At 45.3% G+C, this 17476-nt stretch overlaps 1 protein-coding gene across 4 annotated transcripts in view; it reads left to right on the top strand.

Annotated features, from left to right (window-relative positions):
• The window catches only part of UIMC1 (ubiquitin interaction motif containing 1), an 86596-nt gene that overhangs the window by 45033 nt on the left and 24087 nt on the right, over positions 1 to 17476 (top strand). For all 4 annotated transcript variants that reach the window (XM_083488356.1, XM_083488355.1, XM_083488354.1 and 1 more), the window contains exons 6-9: positions 1248 to 1312; positions 4340 to 4428; positions 5924 to 6003; positions 10848 to 11013. In XM_083488356.1, coding sequence (XP_083344482.1) covers positions 1248 to 1312; positions 4340 to 4428; positions 5924 to 6003; positions 10848 to 11013 — 400 coding nt within the window. The remainder of the gene's footprint in view (positions 1 to 1247; positions 1313 to 4339; positions 4429 to 5923; positions 6004 to 10847; positions 11014 to 17476) is intronic.

Raw genomic sequence — 17476 nt, 5'->3', positions numbered from 1 at the left:
CTGAGCTAACTAGCCGTGGTATAAGTATGAGGTATAAGGCAACTTACTCAGTATAAGGCAACTTCCTGCACTCCTACAATGCCGCTGGCTATTTAAAAACCTTGGTGCATATTGGGAAGGAGACCAAGTGTTGGCAAAAGCATTAAACTTCAGTTGTGGTTTGTGCCTGATCCAAGAGTAGGCAAGAGAAAAGGAAAAAGATGGGATGTAGAGAAAGTGAGAGGAAGAGCGAAAGAGAAAAGTAGAAAGAAAAGAGGCAAAACTACAGTACAGTCAAAAATTAAAAGTTGCTTTTGTATTGCCGGATGAGGTTAAAGATGGTCTTAAAAGGTTGAACATTACTATGCCGAAGAACCTTACAGATTCCACCTACAGATCCCCCCCCCCTCTTTCCCCTTTATATCAAGAAAGTGGCATGTGAGAGAGCATGGACAGGTGTGATTCAATTTTTTATTTACCTAAGGAAGATACAACACCTGGATCTCTTTGCAGGAAGATGGGTAGGATTCTGAAATTCAAAGAGCCATTTAATGCACACCTTTTTAGAGTAAAATACATTTGCACACGGTTTATACAGTTAGAGTGCTACTTAATTAATTGTTTCAGTGGCTTCCATTGACATGTAATGGTAATGCATTTCCCAGTAATGTAATTATACTTGGCTAATTCTGGCATAGGACTAGTTTACAGTTACTTCTGAGCTACGAGTTCTCAGAACATCTTGGGAGATAGTTCTTTCTGTTTATGTTCCAGCTAAGGACAATGTTGCAACCAACATCTTTGCTTTTCAGTGTGTTCCTGACAGCTTCTGTCTCAGCTGTGAATTTTGCAAGTGTTTTGCTTCTGAAGTTAACCCTTCGAGCTTAATGCTTTCAGAGGGCCTAACGTCTTTGCCTTTGCCTCCTGGTTCATGCAGCATAATGTGCCTTTTTTGATGCAACTCTTTGCTTGTGGCAGTCTGCCTGGATATGGGTTGGTATGTGGATCCTACCTTACAGTGACAGGTTGGTCATGGTAGCTATCTGGTTTCTTCCAAGTTTTATGATTCTATGACCAAATGACCTTCAAACCCTTTTAAATGCACGTTTACACGGTTAGCTGATTCTTATTGCACAGATATATTTCTGGTCTCTGAAGGACTTTATGTTGCTGCTGCCCTACTTTTTTCTTACATTGGATGTTCTAGCTTAGAAGTATTGAGCTGCCATTAAAAGATTGTCTGGTTTGATTATTTTCTTTCTCCTTAGGCCACCCAAGTGCTGTTTGCAGAAGATGTGCTTGAAGAAAGGGAGCCCATGCAGATTACCCAAAGGTAAGTAGGTGTATATCAGAGTAGTTCATTATGGGAGATAATAAGCCTGCTGGAATGACCTGGTCTTACTGGGATCTTCTTCAGAAGCTGTTGCACAGAAATTTAGTTTTTTGATGCCTGTGGCTGTTGTATATTTCAGGTTGTAACTATACTGTGCTGGAATGTGATAAGCGGGCAAAGAAACCTAATTTCTGTTTGTATAGTGTCAAATGTATGCGACTCAGAGCCTTGAACGGATATTCTGCCCGAAATCTCAGCATGCGTTATCATTCTTGTAGTATATTTGTGTCTAATGTCAAACAGAGAAGTATGACCCTCAACAGTACCTGTGTCTTAAAAATGTAAAGCAAGAAGTAGCCATTGCAGTAAAGATAATAAAGTTCAATCCTTGGCCTAAGGAGCTAATTTAATTTGATTTGACACCACAAAGCAATAAATTGTGGCTGGTTGAAAGATGAGTTTCAGCAAGAGTCTCAGCGGGTATGCAAACAGCATGGCGGAGCAGTATTTAAATATATATAATATGTAATATATATATGCAGTTCTTTGAAGAGGCAAGAACAGAAGACAAGACCAAGAAAGCATATCGTAATAGTGGCAGCACATTTATCTCCTTGAGACAGCAAGCCATGTTCCGGGAGAACAACCAATTCAAGTATGAGCAAGTAGCATGTGTGGCTGGGGAGGGTCCAAACCCTGTTTGCTTCAGATGATTAAATAACAAGTTGGGGAGGTTGCTGCCTGTGTCTTGCATTTGGGCCCCTGCTGCTGCTGCTGCTTTTTCTGGCAGGGCACAGCATGGTGGCCATTTCTGGAATACCTCCTGGGAGGACTGCCGCCTTAAAGGTTCCCAGAGCCCAGGAGTAAAGCATCCTGGCTGGGATGGCTTGCAGTAGAGATCAGGAAATGAAGGAAACGGTAGGAGATGGTGCAGATAGGGAAAGATTCATGAAGTAATTTGCTAGGAAGATTTCAATATTTGCTGCTCAGCCACAAGTCTAGCTGTGAGAAGTTCCTTGATTCTTGGGTTAGTTTCCCCAGGTTTTATAATTAAAATGCTCTTGGCATGAGGCCACTGGTTTTTCTCTGCCTGATATCCTCTCTTCTCATTGATCCAACAGCATTTTGGCTGAATGCTCAATGAGGGGAGCAGACTGACTAATGTGATAGCTCTTCCCACCCTGCAGTGGGGTAAGCTCTCCTATGTACATAGTCTGATAAGGAGGATGGCAGTTTCACCCTTATGGTGATCATACTTGGGAGGAGAGATTCAAGTGTGGATGCCTTTCTTTGCCATCACAGCTGTCAGGAGATTCTGGGACTGCGTGGGGAAAGAGAGAGAGATATAATGCTCCTGTTTCCTCACTAGGGCGTAATATTTCAAGTACTCATTAGCCAGAGCTTGATTGGAAAAAATCCCCCTAGCTCCATCCAGGGACAGCACTCATATAAACAAGTGGCACTGGTGTGAGGCTTCTACCCTTAAGGCTTGTTCCATTTCCCCCTCAGACTGTAGGTAATAGGATTAGTCTCCTCTGTTTACATTGGGCGCCTTGCACATTTTTCAAGCCGCAAGCAGGGATCTCAAAGTACATCCCACTTGCCACGCTGTGACCCCGGGAACTTTGCAATGCAGCCGGCGGCTGCCCTCATCAGGCTGCTGGGATCAAGATTGACCATTACGTGCTGCGACATCTAATTTGATCAGACGGCACATCTGCATTAAGATGACAGTGGCTGCAGTATTCTCAGTTTTGTGCACATTAAGTGTGGCCATCTGGCACCTGGCAGTTTGCCAGCAGAGCCCTGCACTGGGCAGAGCACAGGCAACCTGGTCAGCGGGCTTCAGATGCTTTTTGGTTCTTATGCTGCTGGAGTAATTTTGAAAAGCAGCTTTAGCCAACGGCATTTTCCTCCTCCATTTTCCATTGGCCACTCAGCTTTGTTGTTTCCTGTGTTGTGCAAAGTATGCTAGATTGAGATTTTAATAAATGATTATATGCTTTGTTACTGGGAGATAGTTGGTGTAGCAAGCAATGTGGGTTGACTTCAAATTGATTAGCGCATTTTATAAATGTCATAGCAAATTGTTTAGTGTGAGGCCTTTTGAAGTGAGTCTTGATGGTTTACACAGCATAAGCTGTCCTCAGCTTGGGCTCATAACAAATGCTTTGAGATGGTTTATTTAGCGAGAGAGCGAGAGAAGTCACTTGTGGTTTCCCATCAGGATTTTCTTATTTATCATAAATCTGTGGTGGCTGTTCCCTACTCTCCGAGGCTCATAGCTGAGTTTAATAAATCTTTCCTTTCGTCAGTGTGGGGATTCGTGTTTTTCAAGTGTGCACTTGCATACTTGATCAATCCAATAGGAAAGCCACATAGAACTCTACGGTTGACAGGGTGGCAATGTCACAGTGGCTCAGCCTGTCTCTTCCCGTGACGTGGAGCGACTGTGCTTTGCAGAGAAAATGGCGGCACTGGAAGGTCAAAATGAGAGGAGCCAAGCACAGTTAAATGCTGCATAAAAGAGCTGCTTGGTTCGTGTTGGCAGAACTTTGCTGTAGGGAAGCTTTGAGTTGTGTCAGATTCCTGCTGCTTTAGAGAGCTGTGTGCAGTGATGAAATGGGGGGGGGGGGAGAATAGCAGTAAAGGATGGGGGAGAGAAGAGTTCAGTGTCAAACAGATCTCCACCTCTTCCCACTCCTCGCTAAGGATTAGGCTGCTCTGCTACCTGCAGTACTCCCGTGACCAAAAGCAGAAAGCATCAAAGAAGCCTTTGCAGTTCTGAGTAGATATTCTTACTTCTCTTGCATGACACAATGACCCTTTCTTTTGCTTTAGAAAGTGTCTCTAGGGAAGAAGGGCTTCTCCACGGTCGTCTTGTTTGGGATGCTTCTTTCAAGCCTGTAACTTTCTGCATTCTCTCCTGCTGCCTTTCTTGGATAATCAGAGCTCCCAAGGCTGAAGCTGACTTTCACAGGCCTGCATGTTGTGACGCTGATTTATTCTGTGTTTGCATTTCAATAGCATTTCTGCCTTGACCCCGTTGGACAGTAGGAGAAGCCCAGACATGGCCGCAGAGAATCAAGCTGAGGAAGAAATCACTCTTTGCCCTGGTATGAGCCCTCTAACAATCCATTTGTGGTTTTGAGCCAAGAAAATCAACATCCTTTAGTTGCAGACAAATCTGTGCTGCTTGGCAGGTTGTAAATCATGAGGTCAAACTGGTAGGTTTGGTAGGTGGATCCCTTGAAAAAGGCCTGATCAGTTCCTTGGGAAAACGCACAATCCTGCTGGTCCCTTGCCATTCCAGCCCTAGTGTGTCCAGATGCAGGCAGGAGGAAGGTGGCTGACTCAACTCCCTTTCTGCTCTTTCATTTGGGTGGTTGCATCAATGGTACCCTGGAGAGGGGCTTCATGCTGTTTCCTGTGGACTTCTTGCTTCACTGGAATGCCTCCCTTGGAGCACCATGACGGATGCTGCTAGTATGCTGGCACTGTCATCATTTATTTGCTTGGCCGCAGAACAAGGGTGACACTGAGCACCACCTGCTGAGCCTCTTAGTTTTGTCCTAGAACCACTTATGTAAGTGTTTATGTTAGTTTATATTCCTTGGTTAAACATACTGGGAGAAGGACTCCTGAGCTTATCTTCTAGAAACTGAATGAAATATGTCTTCCTCTCAGGATGAGCAAATGAACTTCCTCCTCTGCCTTTTGCAGTCCTGTGTTTAATGAAGCTGCAATTGCTAATCATTGTTTGGACACTCAAAGCCAGGGGTGTCAACCACTACGGCTTTAACAGGAGGGTTACCTCCTGTTAGAAGAGGCAGCAGTCCCCACCTGCTGGGTTTGTCAGTGACATCCTGAATGATGTATTTTCCCCGCCCGCCCCCCCAGTTCAGAGCAAATCAGTCATACAGCAATGCTTACAAATCCATCTGCCCTGAGCATACATTTTCAAAATCACGCTAGGGGAAAGGAATTTTCTTATATTCAGTAAGCAAGAAAATTGTTCAAGGTTAAATTGTTCTCTTCAAGACCCAATCTGATTTCGAAATTATTTTTCTAAAGCAAACCTTTTTTCAGTGTCACATCTCATACAGGAACAGGTTTAATTGTGAGGTTCCCTGCAGGAGACTGGATGAGGTTTTCATTGTTGGTAATAACTGAGGGGTGGTGTTCTAACAAAGAGGCAGAGCGGGTACAAAGGAAAGGCAAGCTGTACAGCAAAGCAATAGGTGTGTTGCCTTTCTCCCGAGTTGAAGCGTTTGCTCCTGCATTGTGCTGCTCGCCAGCAAAACCTACCCTGGCGCACAACCTACATGCCCTATTGATTCCTGCTCCCTGTTAAGCTGCAGCGTGGCAGTAGCCTTATCCACACACTGCTGCACTATAGCTTTAAACTTCTACTCCAGTTATGTTGTTGCACGTTGTCTGCTAACATTTGTGACAAGTCTAAAAAATGTTTAGAAACTGTGAAGACACTGTAAAGCAAATGGGATAAGTTTTATCAGCTAGTGTGGAATGTGCTGGGGGGTTGGAGGGGGGCTTGTGGAGAATAATAGGGAGGGGCTGAGCTGCTGCTAACATGGGAGGCTTCTGTTACAGAGACCCAGCCGAGTCCATTGCAAGCTATCGAGCCTGAGAGCGGAGAAATCCATTCATCCAGCAAAGATGTCTCTCTGCAGGTAAGCAAATCCCTAAGGGATAACAGCCAGTGAAGCGTCTGGAATGCAGAGTCTCGTTTCCTGCCTGTCTCCCAAAATGAGCTGCTTTGCAAACTATGCAACCTGCTAGGAAATGTTTGTGTAGGAGTGTGTGTGTGTGTGTGTGTGTGTGTGTGTGTGTGTGTCAGGCCTCCTGTTGTTCTCCCTCCCTTTGTCAGCAACTCCTCCCATTCGTTTCTTTTCCTCCATCTATGCGGCCATGGACTACAAGCCTAGCACCTTTGTTAGCGGAAGGGATTGCTGTTGACTTTCTCACGTTTGTCATCTTGCGGGCGACACCTATTCAATGTGCTACATGGGTTGCAATGTGCCAAAGGACACCACTGGGCCCAACGAGGGAAAGGGAGCTAGTTGCTTGTCCCCGAGCTGCACGTGTCTGACTGAACAAAGAGGTTGCAAGCATGTTGGCAAAACTGTGACTCTGCAGTGTGATAGCTGTTGCTATTGGCTCTTTACAGGTTTGAGGCTTTGACAGTAGAGCATGTGTACGCAAGAGGGGAGTGGGCAGAGGGCTTTAAGATTTGGCACTGGTCTGAATGCTGCTGCTGCTTAATTTTGGGGTGCTCACTGTGCTCGTGTGGGCCTTCTGACTATTACCTTAAACAAAGTATTCGCAGTCATGATTTATCTTGGATGTGCCTCTAGATTAATCCAGAGAAAGGCCTTTCTTGCTTGTCTCATTGCCAAATGAATTCTGTTGTCTTTGCTCTGCTTTCCTGAATCACCACACCTGTGCTGCAGTCACCATGCCGCTGTCACAACAGTGACATCTGACTTCAATGGCTGTTTCTGGTAATATAAAAATAATGCCTATTTAGGTTGCTGCTGGTGGGAATATAAAAGGGATTTTCAAATACTATTCTGGCAGGATACATAAATCTAAGTGAATTGGAGAGCACTTGACAAGATGATTCATATGTAAAAGGCTAATTCTTGGAGTCTTCAGCCTGTACAGGGTTGTCTGTCTCCATGATGATGACTGTTAACATGTAGAAGCAGCATCACATTGTAACAGGTACCTTAATGAACTTCATAATAGCTCAGGTTTTTTACGTTGTGTGCCATTCATCAGTTAGGCAGTGTCACTGAGTGGGACAGTGCACCCAGTGAGTATCTGAACTCTCACAGCCTATGCTATGTTTGCATAGTGATTATGAAACTTAGGGACCTCTAGGGAAACCAGAACTAGTGAGTTGTCTCTTGTGTTATGGGACTAGTTCCTGGGTGGGATTTGTGCCTTTAAAAACCTATCCAGGCAGAAAGACAGCAAGTGCTCCGAAAGGCCCTAAGGATAGGTCAGTAGCCCATTTTAGGCCTCCCGGTGTTAACTTGGGTGATGAGAAGGACTTGAACGCTGTGGCAGGATTTGAACCTTGTATTATATGGCTCAGTGGATAATGGGAGCTGAGCCATACACCAGCCAGCCTGATCTCCTGCCTCTGCTGCTGGCCCATAGGCACGAGCCCTGCTTGAACGGAGGCAGCCTCAGTTGCTCAGGGCATCTCTTCTTGTAAGCGCCGGCGTGGGATGGTTCTGCTTTCCCCTTTGCTGGGTGGGCAGCCAGTCATGCGGTTAAGGCTTCTCTCAGCCGTCCTCCCAGGGCTTGTCAAAAGTCATTCTCAGGGAGGGGGGTGGGAAAGGGGGCTGATGTGTTGCTACACAATGCCGCATTTACATTTACAATTGAGTTATTTACTGTGGGAGTGTAAGCAGTTTATTTGGACACCTGGTATTTGCAAGGCTGTGTAAAGTGGAAATGGGAAGGAGCAGAGAGCTCTTCACATCTGTAGATGTGTCATCTTATTAGATTAACACCGATTTGATCAGAACTCCTTATCGTTGGCATGTCTTGTTTTGTGTTTGGCATGTCTTCACGACACACCACAGCCTCAAAGCACTTAGCAAGATGTAGCAGTGCCGAGATGCAAAATACTAGGAATGTATGGCGTAGCAGTAGTAGCTGTAGTGTAGCTTAATAACTGCAGAATGCACAGAGCAATTTTTTCCCACTTTGGAGTCAGGTCTCTTTAGAAAAGGATTTTTAAAAAATGACTTTTGCCTGAAACAATTGTTGACGCTCCCTGCACTTTGGTACGGATCACCTGTCAGCAGGGAATTTGGCACATTTGAGATTGGGCTTTAAGAAAACACCAGCCAATCATACACACCCCCACATATACAAAGCAGTCTTCAATAAGTCAATGAAATTCCTCACATAGAATTAGGCTCTTGCTTGACAATGTAGATTCTGCAATGAAGCTGCTAAGCAACAGGCCTACATAATGGGGACCACTCATAAAACAAAACATGAAGCATGCCTAAGCAGTCAGTCAGGCTCACGTCTAGTGATGGTTTCCTTGGAACTGTGCAGTTATAAGGACACAGATGACAGTTTCTGTGTATGTGTAAGAGAGAGAGTGTGTCTGCTTGTCTCACCCCAATAAAAAATCACCAATCCTAGAATATTTCCCACAGGTTCCATCTATCTGGTTTAATATTTAAACAGACGTTTTAATGGTTCTGGCAAATCTTCTTTGCTTTTGAATGTTTAGGAACCTTTGAGATAGGGTGACATTATGTAGAAGTCTTCCAGTATTAAGAAATAAGATGGCAGTAGTCAGCCTTCTGCCTCTTTCAGACATGAATAGTTCAAGGCAGAGGCTGTGCGTTTCAGAGGGAGAAATGCACTGTGGCTCTGAGACTCTGTTGGGGATAGTAAAAAAATCTGTGTATTTAATGACATGCAGATAATAGTACTTAACTTTATCCTACAAAAAAGCCAAGAAAGAACTCCCATGTGTTTTCTTGCTCCCATCCTGTCTCCCTGCCACAAAACTAGGGGCTGATCTGGTTGGACCAGCAGGCTTCCCACTCACAAACCCAAGGCCCAGTGAGGATTTGGGAGTTAATTCAAAGTAACTGCTGTAACTCTTCCACATATTTGTCACTAGAAAGTCGGTGGGGTGGATAGTGCTGGACCTGGACTAGGGAGAGTTGAGTCAAATCTGCTGCAGAGCTCACAGCATGGCCTTGGGCAAGCTGAACCTCTGCTCCGTGTACTCAGCCCTAAATTGCTTGGGATAAAGGTTGGGATGCAAGGGTGAAAAGTATACACCCAGATAGGCTAACAGGCGTACCTGGAACAGTCATGAAAACTATGCTTCCCTTACTTACTGACCTCAGGATTGTTTCAAACATTTGCAACTCCAGTTAGACACAATTGTAGATGATATCTAGAGCCAGTTCATTATGACTACCAGCTGTTAAGAGCAAGCAGCAGTGGCTGTCTCAGTCTTGTCTGGTTTGGCTTTAACAGAGACCATCCGGATGCCCATGGGAAGCTCAGGCTGCTGAGCTAGTTGGACAGTTACTAAGAATGTGAGAGAAGCTCTGCTTATCAGACTAAGTTCCCATCTAATCCAGCCTTCTACTTTCAGTAGGACTTTCCAGATGTTTCTAGGAAACCCACCAACAGGGCAGGAGGCGGCAACAGCACATGGCCTGATCCTGCACGACAATTTTTACATTTTTGTGCTCCAAGCTCTCATAGTTCTCTGCCTTGAGAATATCCAAGTAGCACAGTCCCAAGATGATACCTAGCTCTCTCTCTCTAGTGGCAGCTATGTTTTATTGAATAGCAACAAAAAGATCATATTAAAACAGGGTTTATTGAGAGAAAAGACTCATGTAAAATGTAACAAAATAAGTGTAAAAATAGCACACGCAATTCTTAGGTACCAGAGTTCTTTAAATTATCAGTCCCTTGGTAGTGATCTCCATCAGAGGGCCAAATGAGCCACTTGTTCACCACATTCGGTAAGCTGCATTTCAAGCCCAGGTGTTGTTTTCCCAGGGACAAAGCCACACTCTCCTTTTGTGGGCTGGTTGGGGAATCTCCCATATTAGATACAGCTTAGTTTTCTGGGTCAAGCTGCTTTGAGAAAGCATTTTAGCAACATTTCAAAAATTGTACATATAATTTGAACCTAGCTGGGAGTCAATAAAGGGAACATTTACAGGTTGAAGCCACAAGATACCCAGAGTCTCTTTTCCTCCAAGAAACATCACTGAATGGAATTGTGATCAAAGGACTAGCCAGTAATTTCAAGTGTATGTTCCATTGCAACAATCTCAGTCTTGTAGCTTAACCTTTGGATTTAGAAAACCTGACATCGTATAAGATGGCTGTACTTTGGTAAAAATAAATAAAATGCCCAAGCTTGTGTATAGAACAGCAACATGCCTCCACCTCACGAATACACATGCAACTTCTGCTATGCAGACCATGATCTAACTCGGTGAACATTTCTCACTGACTCAGGCTAGCCATGAGTGTGAAGTTGGCGGTTTCTTTTCATCCTGGACGGGTCCACACTCTGAAGGCAGTACTGCCAACAAGGGACTGACTGACTCTGAATTGGGTGCTTTAATTTTCTGTCAGTTGTGTGTTTTTTTCTCACTGGCACTCAGACTTTCTCAATTTAAGAGTGTTTTACGCTTTCCCAAGAGAGCCACAGTGGCGATGCAGGTGATCTATGCTTTGAATAGAACATGCGGCTCTCCAGAGGGAGCGTCATAGTGATTTGGGAGGGCACGGTGCCTTTTGAAGTAAGCATAAGATATTAGGTCTGTTGAGTGTGCTCATCACTGCAGGGTTCTTAGATCTGACCTGTTCAGTAGGAATGAAAACTGGTGATGGAAGCCCAGAATCTGGAGAGATTCAGAAACTGCAGATCAAGGGAACTAGGATGATTGTTGAAACTGCAACTAGATCAACTTGCCCCTTCTCTTCCTCTCTTTCTCAGGCTGATGCAGCTGAAGATGCTGGGGAAACAGTGTCTGCGGGAAGCTTTCTTGGTGACGAACCTATTCCATGTCCACTGTGTGATCGCACATTCCCAGTTTCGGAAATTGAGGTGCACGCCATGTATTGTAATGGCACCAGAGAGGACCCAACTGAAGATGCTCCAGGTTTGCTAAGCACCTGTTCTTATGTGCCATTTGTTCATGCTGGTCATTTGGAGATCTTGCCCCACACGTCTGTATTTGTTTGTCAGTTGTGGAATTAGCTAGAGTAGTCCATTTTGGACTAGTCTTGGGCAAATTCTTAAAACCAGAGAGTCAAAAGGCACCTAGTGTGTCACCCAGTCTGATAGCTTGTCCTAGCGCATCATATTCTGTACTTAAAAAAAACACAAATCCTGACCAATCATGAGTGTGTGTGTGTGTCATGTGTTCAGTTCTGAAGGGTATGCAAGTACCCCAGAGGTAGGCAGGATGGAGACAAGGGCCATAGTCTGGGCGTGCAGAGGAAGGACTGAGCAGCCTCCCTCAGATACAAGCTGCCCACAATCTTTCATAAATGCCAGTGGCAGCAGATTGGCTGTCCAGTGCTGCCTGGCTTCCTGTGCAGTGAACCTCTCAGCCTGCAGTTCCCTCCTCTGACCAGGAGCCCTGGTCGTGTAGGGAGCCAGTGCCCTGTGGCACCTGACAGTTTGCATGCCCACATCCATGCATCCTGCCCTGGGCCTCTGAGGCCCAGCATCTCAGTCAACCCTTCAGGCCCTGTGATTTGTTCAACACAGGTCTATCACATCCTCTCCTATCATTTCTGCTGTGCCTGTTAGTGAGCCCTGGTGCTTCATTCTTGGCTGGCTGTTGTTTCTCATTCACAGCTCACGTCTGGCTCCAGGCCCACTGCACCTCTTGCCAGTCACTTCCTCCTGTCATGAGAAATGTTGCCTGTGGTTCTGGCAGAAATCCCCAGTGTCTGCTGGTGGGGTAAAAGAGCTACCCCCTGTGAAAAGTTTCTCTAGGCAGCGGGTAGTAGTACGGCACACAGGTTCTGCCTCTTACAAAGAGCACCCTCAATACTTCCAGTGCTGTCCTGGGCATATCTATTCAGAACCTCTTACTCCTTTGCAAGTGTGCTTAGGATTGCAACTTTAGACTCCTTCACTTCCTTTGTGCCCTTTGGAAACAGACAACTTCCTTTATGGCTCTTGTAATCTTTCAGCCTGTAGAATGCTGGGAAAGGCTTTCGGATACCCCAGCAAATATAGCTTTGAGCAGATTGAATGTGAATGCGTACACAGAAAGACTGTTCACTATTAATTATCTACCTCAAATGGGGTAACACTTTTTGTGTTTTAATTAACGAGGATATCAATCCCGTTTTCCCACAGACATGGCGATTTTATGTTGAGCTATTAGTCACTATATGAAATCTGCTAATGCAGTGCCTGGCTTTCCTTTCGTTAAGGTAGGGGAAACCTGAGGACCACATTAGAAATACATCATAAGCCAAAGGCCTGTTGCCAGTTTGCATGTTTAATAGCAAGTGATTAACATAATTGGCAAAGCTTTTTTTTGTTTTTTGTTAAATTTGTCGAGCCAAGCTGAAATAAATTATTAGTAGGCATGATTCCTATTCTGAAATTGTTGACCTCAAATGTGAAAAACTTGACTTCACCTTTAAACACCTTGGTGTGCAAAATTAGACATCGTGAATGTTAAATGCAGTGAATTGGGGCTGCTTTTTATACTTTGCTTTCTGCCATTAAACTCATTTGCCATCAATTATTCAGATATCTCTCTGCGGCAATAAGGAGTAGGAATTTTCTAATAAAAGCAATATTATTATTTTTTATAAAAAGGAATCCTAACAAGTGTTGGTGGGCTCTAAGGAGGTGGCTTTGGGTCACATTGCCTCCCTGTTGCCTTCCTGCTGTTGAGGCATCTTGTGTACTTTTGTATACCTTTATGCCCTGCATACAACACAGGCTCACTGATATTCATGTCACCCTGGGATCTTTGGATAAAGGATAGTATATAAATTGAATAATAATACAGGGAAAACAATTCTTAGTTCTGTAGCATTATCATTTCTAAGACCTTAAGCACAGATTGTGATGCAGGTAGAGATCCCAACTGCAACACAAAGAGAGTCTTCACTTTCACCATGCCTGGGGAAGCTGTGCAGCATCTAAGCAGGTCTTCGTTGGAACCATTAATACAACATTTATTTATTCAGTTCCACTCTGTTCCACTCTTCACCAGAAATGGTCACAGGGCGGTTTGCAACAAAATAAGACAATATGCTACATAATAAGCAAGAACATTAAATATAATTCTTATAAAATATATAAGGAACATAATTAGCAGTATCATAATTACAAAAAAGGTGAGTTTTGCCTGGTGTATAAAGTTCCACAGATGCGGAGCTGCCACCAAAAAGGCTCTCCCATGGACCCCCCAACAGACCTAATTTAAGGCAAGGACCACAAGGAAAGCCTCACTCACTGATCTGAATGCAGAAGCAGCTTGATGCAGGGCAGGGCATTCTTTCAAATAGTTGGGGATCAGGTCATTCAGGGCTTAAATGTCAACAGAAAAACCTTGAAATAAGTCTGGCAGACAAGTGGCAACCAGTGCAGCTGTTTAGGAATATGAGCTATATGCAGCTACTCTCACCCTGGCCTTTGCATTCTGCATTAGTGGCAACTTCTAGCTCATCTTCCGGGGCAGCTCAACTTAAAGCACATTACAGTAGTCCACCCTGGAGGTTACCAGAGCATAGAAAACTATAGCTAGGCTATCTTTGTCCAGACAAGGTTGTAGTTGATGTACCAACAAAAGCAAGTTGTAGGCAGTTGTAGTCACTGAGGTCACCTAGGAATGATCATTCTAGCATAGCACCCACCCACAATGAGCTTGCTCCTTGGAGGACAGTGCAACCTCACCCACAATAGGCTGTCACACAAAACCCCACCCATAGGACCTTCATCTCCTCTGGGTTCAGTTTCAGTGTGCTTGTCCACATCCTACCCACTACTACCTCCAGGCACCAGCTCATCACCTTCACTGCCTCTCCTGATACTGATAGACTTGAGAGAGGGAGAGCTGGGTGTCATCAGCATATTGATGGTTCCTAAAACAATGTGCTATAATAGTAATGAGAACAAATCACATGCAGAGAATGAAATTTAATGCATGGGTTTGGGATCTTGGAAATCGGAGAAATTAGGCAAATGCAATATTAAGAAATTATCTTCCAAACCAAAATAGAATTCAATCTACTTCTCACTCCTTTTCATACAAACCCTGCCCCCCATTTCCTCTTCCCTCCTGGAGCCTTTGCCTTCTCTCCACCTAATACCATCCCTTTCCCTTCTTTGAAGAGGCTAAAGCTACTGTGCCTCTTAACCCTTCCCATGACCTCCCTAGTTCCTGACTACTTATTCCCTTAAGGCTGAAAGCAAAGATATCCTCCTGGTCCTCCACACAATACCGGCATGTTCACACATACTTGTGTGCAGCCGTGTCTGTGCACAGTGCCTGGAAATAGTTAAATAATTCAATTCATACCAGGAAATGAAGGGAGAGAGCTGGGGAGTTCTTGTGGCTCATGAAGAGAACTTCCCTGGAGCTCAGAGAGGACATCGGTGAGGGTGGAGGAAGCCCCTAAGAGACCAGAGGCGCAGTGGGGCTTTGTTTAGGTTGCTCAGCCAGCCTCCCCACCTAACTGCTGATGTGCGTGGCAGTACACCAGCAGCAGCTGCTTTCCTGTGCATCCTCCAGCCAGCCCCGGAGCTTCAATTCCTGTTGTGGATATTTTTGGTACAGTATTTTCGATTTGGCTTAAGAGAGAGTGGCAGAGAGGGCATCTAAAGGATGTTCAGGGGGTGCTTCCTCACTTATGCCATTTCCACTTATGCATGTGGGGCACTGGAACATAACCCACACGTAAATGGGGAGTCGCCTGTATCTGTAACCTGGTAAATTGGGATGTTCATGGAATAGTTGAGGATGTGGGGGGCTGGGATTCCTCCATCCCAGTAAGCTTACTGTTAGGATATTTCCGTTCCACCTTAAAAGGGAGCAGGCTTTTGTAAGCAACAGAGTCTGCGCATGTCCTATTCACAGGATGTTTATGCTTGCTGTTTTTCCTTTCGTTTTCTCAGTTGGCCAGAGATGCTGACACAGAACGGTCACATTTTCTTTTGTTCTGTTAAACGCTAATAAAGTCTGTAAATTATGCTCTTCTGCGGTGCAAGCTTTTGGCTGTGTTTCTGCTGATAAACAGTGTACACAAGCCTGGAACGATGCTAGGAATTTCCAGAGGCTTCGTGTCGCTAACTGTTGGATCTGCGTGACTACGGGAGGCCGATGGAATCTCCGAACTCCGGCTTGGGGGCCATGATGGACGTTATCTCCCTGGCAGATTCCCAACAACAAGGTTTCGGGCCCAGATTCACGGCACCTACAGGAGAGTAAAGCTGCAACAGACTGCGTTTGAGAGGTATGAAGGGGGAAAAAGCGAAAGGGACGGACGCTTTTTCTGTTATACCTCGGCAAAGAGCCTTTGATCTACGGCAAGGCTTAATTGGCCTGGGAGCCGAGCCAGAAAGGCTTCGTGATTAATGGGCTGCCAAGATAAGGAGTCTTTGAAGGCATAAGACTCACGGCTAATGCCAAAAGCTGGAATGGAATTTTTCCAAGCTTCTGGAAATGCTGAATGCCCTAAGTTGGATGGGCAGAATTATGAAACTTGGGCAAAATGGTGTGAATCTTTGTTGCGTCAGTTTGGGGTATGGCATGTCGTGAGTGAGCCCCCCCCCAGTTCCTCTGACAGAGAGATGGAAATCGCATGATTCGAAAGCGATTGACGTAATAGTCCTATCCGTATCTCTTGAGGAAATTAAGACGCTGGCTGGCAACACCACTGCACGTGGAATGTGGTCTGCTTTAAAAAAAGCTCACAAGCCAATAATCCCAGCCCAGAGTTTGACTGCATCGGAGGTCCTAGCTGTTTCCCAGAATGCGAATGAATGCAGGGATGCTGAGGGCACCAGTTGCAAGCTGCAGGGGGAGCTGACCGTCACGTCATCCCAGGCAGCATTCCAGCCTCCAGGGGGAGCCAAGGAGTCGGCAGCTGAGAGCTCTGTTTCTCGTGAGAACCAAGGTCATCGCCTTTGCAGAGGCCGGAAAGGCAAAGGTAAACAGACGTCTGCAGATGGCCAGGAGCAGAGGGAGGGTGAAGAGCCCGCGCCAGGGAAAAACAAAGCGTTGTTTACTGGCACAGCTTCACCAAAGGCTAAAGGCACGTCTGCTGACCAGAAGCAGGGGGGCATGCTGCAAAAGCCCACGCCAGTGGAAAGCAAAGTTATGCTTGCTGGCACAGCTTCACCAAAGGCTAAAGGCACGTCTGCTGGCCAGGAGCAGCAGGGGGGCAAGCTGCAAAAGCCCACGCTTGTGAAAAACAAGGGTTTGCTTGCTGTTAAGACTGCTCCAACAGCCAAAGGCAGGTTTATTGTCGACTCAGGTGCCAGCCGCCACGTTTCCAAGGACAGGCATCTCTTTATCTCCTTCAAGCCTCAAGAAGGTGAGATCCACCTGGCTGATGGAAGGACGTTGCAAATTGCTGGAGAAGGGACTGTGAAACTTGCAAGTTTGCACACAACCATCAGCGGTGTACTATATGTTCCAGGCGCTGCAAGCAACTTGTTGAGTGTCCCACAGCTTACTGGGCGTGGTTTTCAGATTTCCTTCAAGAGGAGCGTCTGTGTCATCAGTAAAGGCAAAGAAGACTATTTGCATGCAAAGTTTATGGATGGTTTGTTCCATATAACTTATGATGACACTGTTGCTGTATCTAATGCTGATTCTTGTTGTGTTGCACAAACTAACAAAGTTATTCATGCAGGTTGCATTCATGATGCGCATCGAAGGTTTTGTCACCTCTCTTGGAAGGCATTGGCCAAGATGCCAGAGGTGGTTGAGGGTTTGAACATCAAACCTTGTAAATTTCACATGAAATGTGTATCTTGTGCAGAGAACAAGGTGAAGGTTGCTCCAAAAGGCAAGGAGTCTAGCAGGCAGGCTTCCAAACCCTACCAGCTAGTGCATGCGGACCTGGTTGGTCCACTTGCGCCCTCTATAGGAGGAGCAAGGTACTTCATGATTCTGATTGATTCTTTTTCCAGGTACATTCATGTGTATTTGCTCGAACAGAAATCGCAAGCGTTTCCAAAGTTTAAGGAATTCTGTGCTTGGTTGGAGAATGTGCACGGTAAACGAATTTCTTGTTTTTTTACTGATCGGGGCGGGGAGTTTACTTCTCAGCAGTTTGAAGCTTTCCTGACTGAGAAGGGAATCCAGCATGACATGTCAACGCCCAGATCGCCATGGATGAATGGGCTTGCGGAGAGAGCAAATCAGACATTGCTGCAAGGAATCAAGACCTTGTTGCATGATGCCAATCTCCCTGATAAGTTTTGGGGGGAGGCTCTGGGGAATTTGGTTTACAGTTATAATCGCAGATTGTCATCACCCATTGGTTGTACCCCCTATGAGAAGATGTTTGGCAAGAAACCCAACACCAAACACATGAGAATTTTTGGTTCTGACATGTGGGTACGCACACAACAAACCA

This window comes from Podarcis liolepis (genome assembly GCF_965112155.1).
Source record: "Podarcis liolepis genome assembly, chromosome: 2".
Lineage (NCBI taxonomy): Eukaryota > Metazoa > Chordata > Lepidosauria > Squamata > Lacertidae > Podarcis > Podarcis liolepis.
The sequence above is the reverse complement of the archived record's forward strand: the minus strand, read 5'-3'. Positions and strand labels throughout refer to the sequence as shown.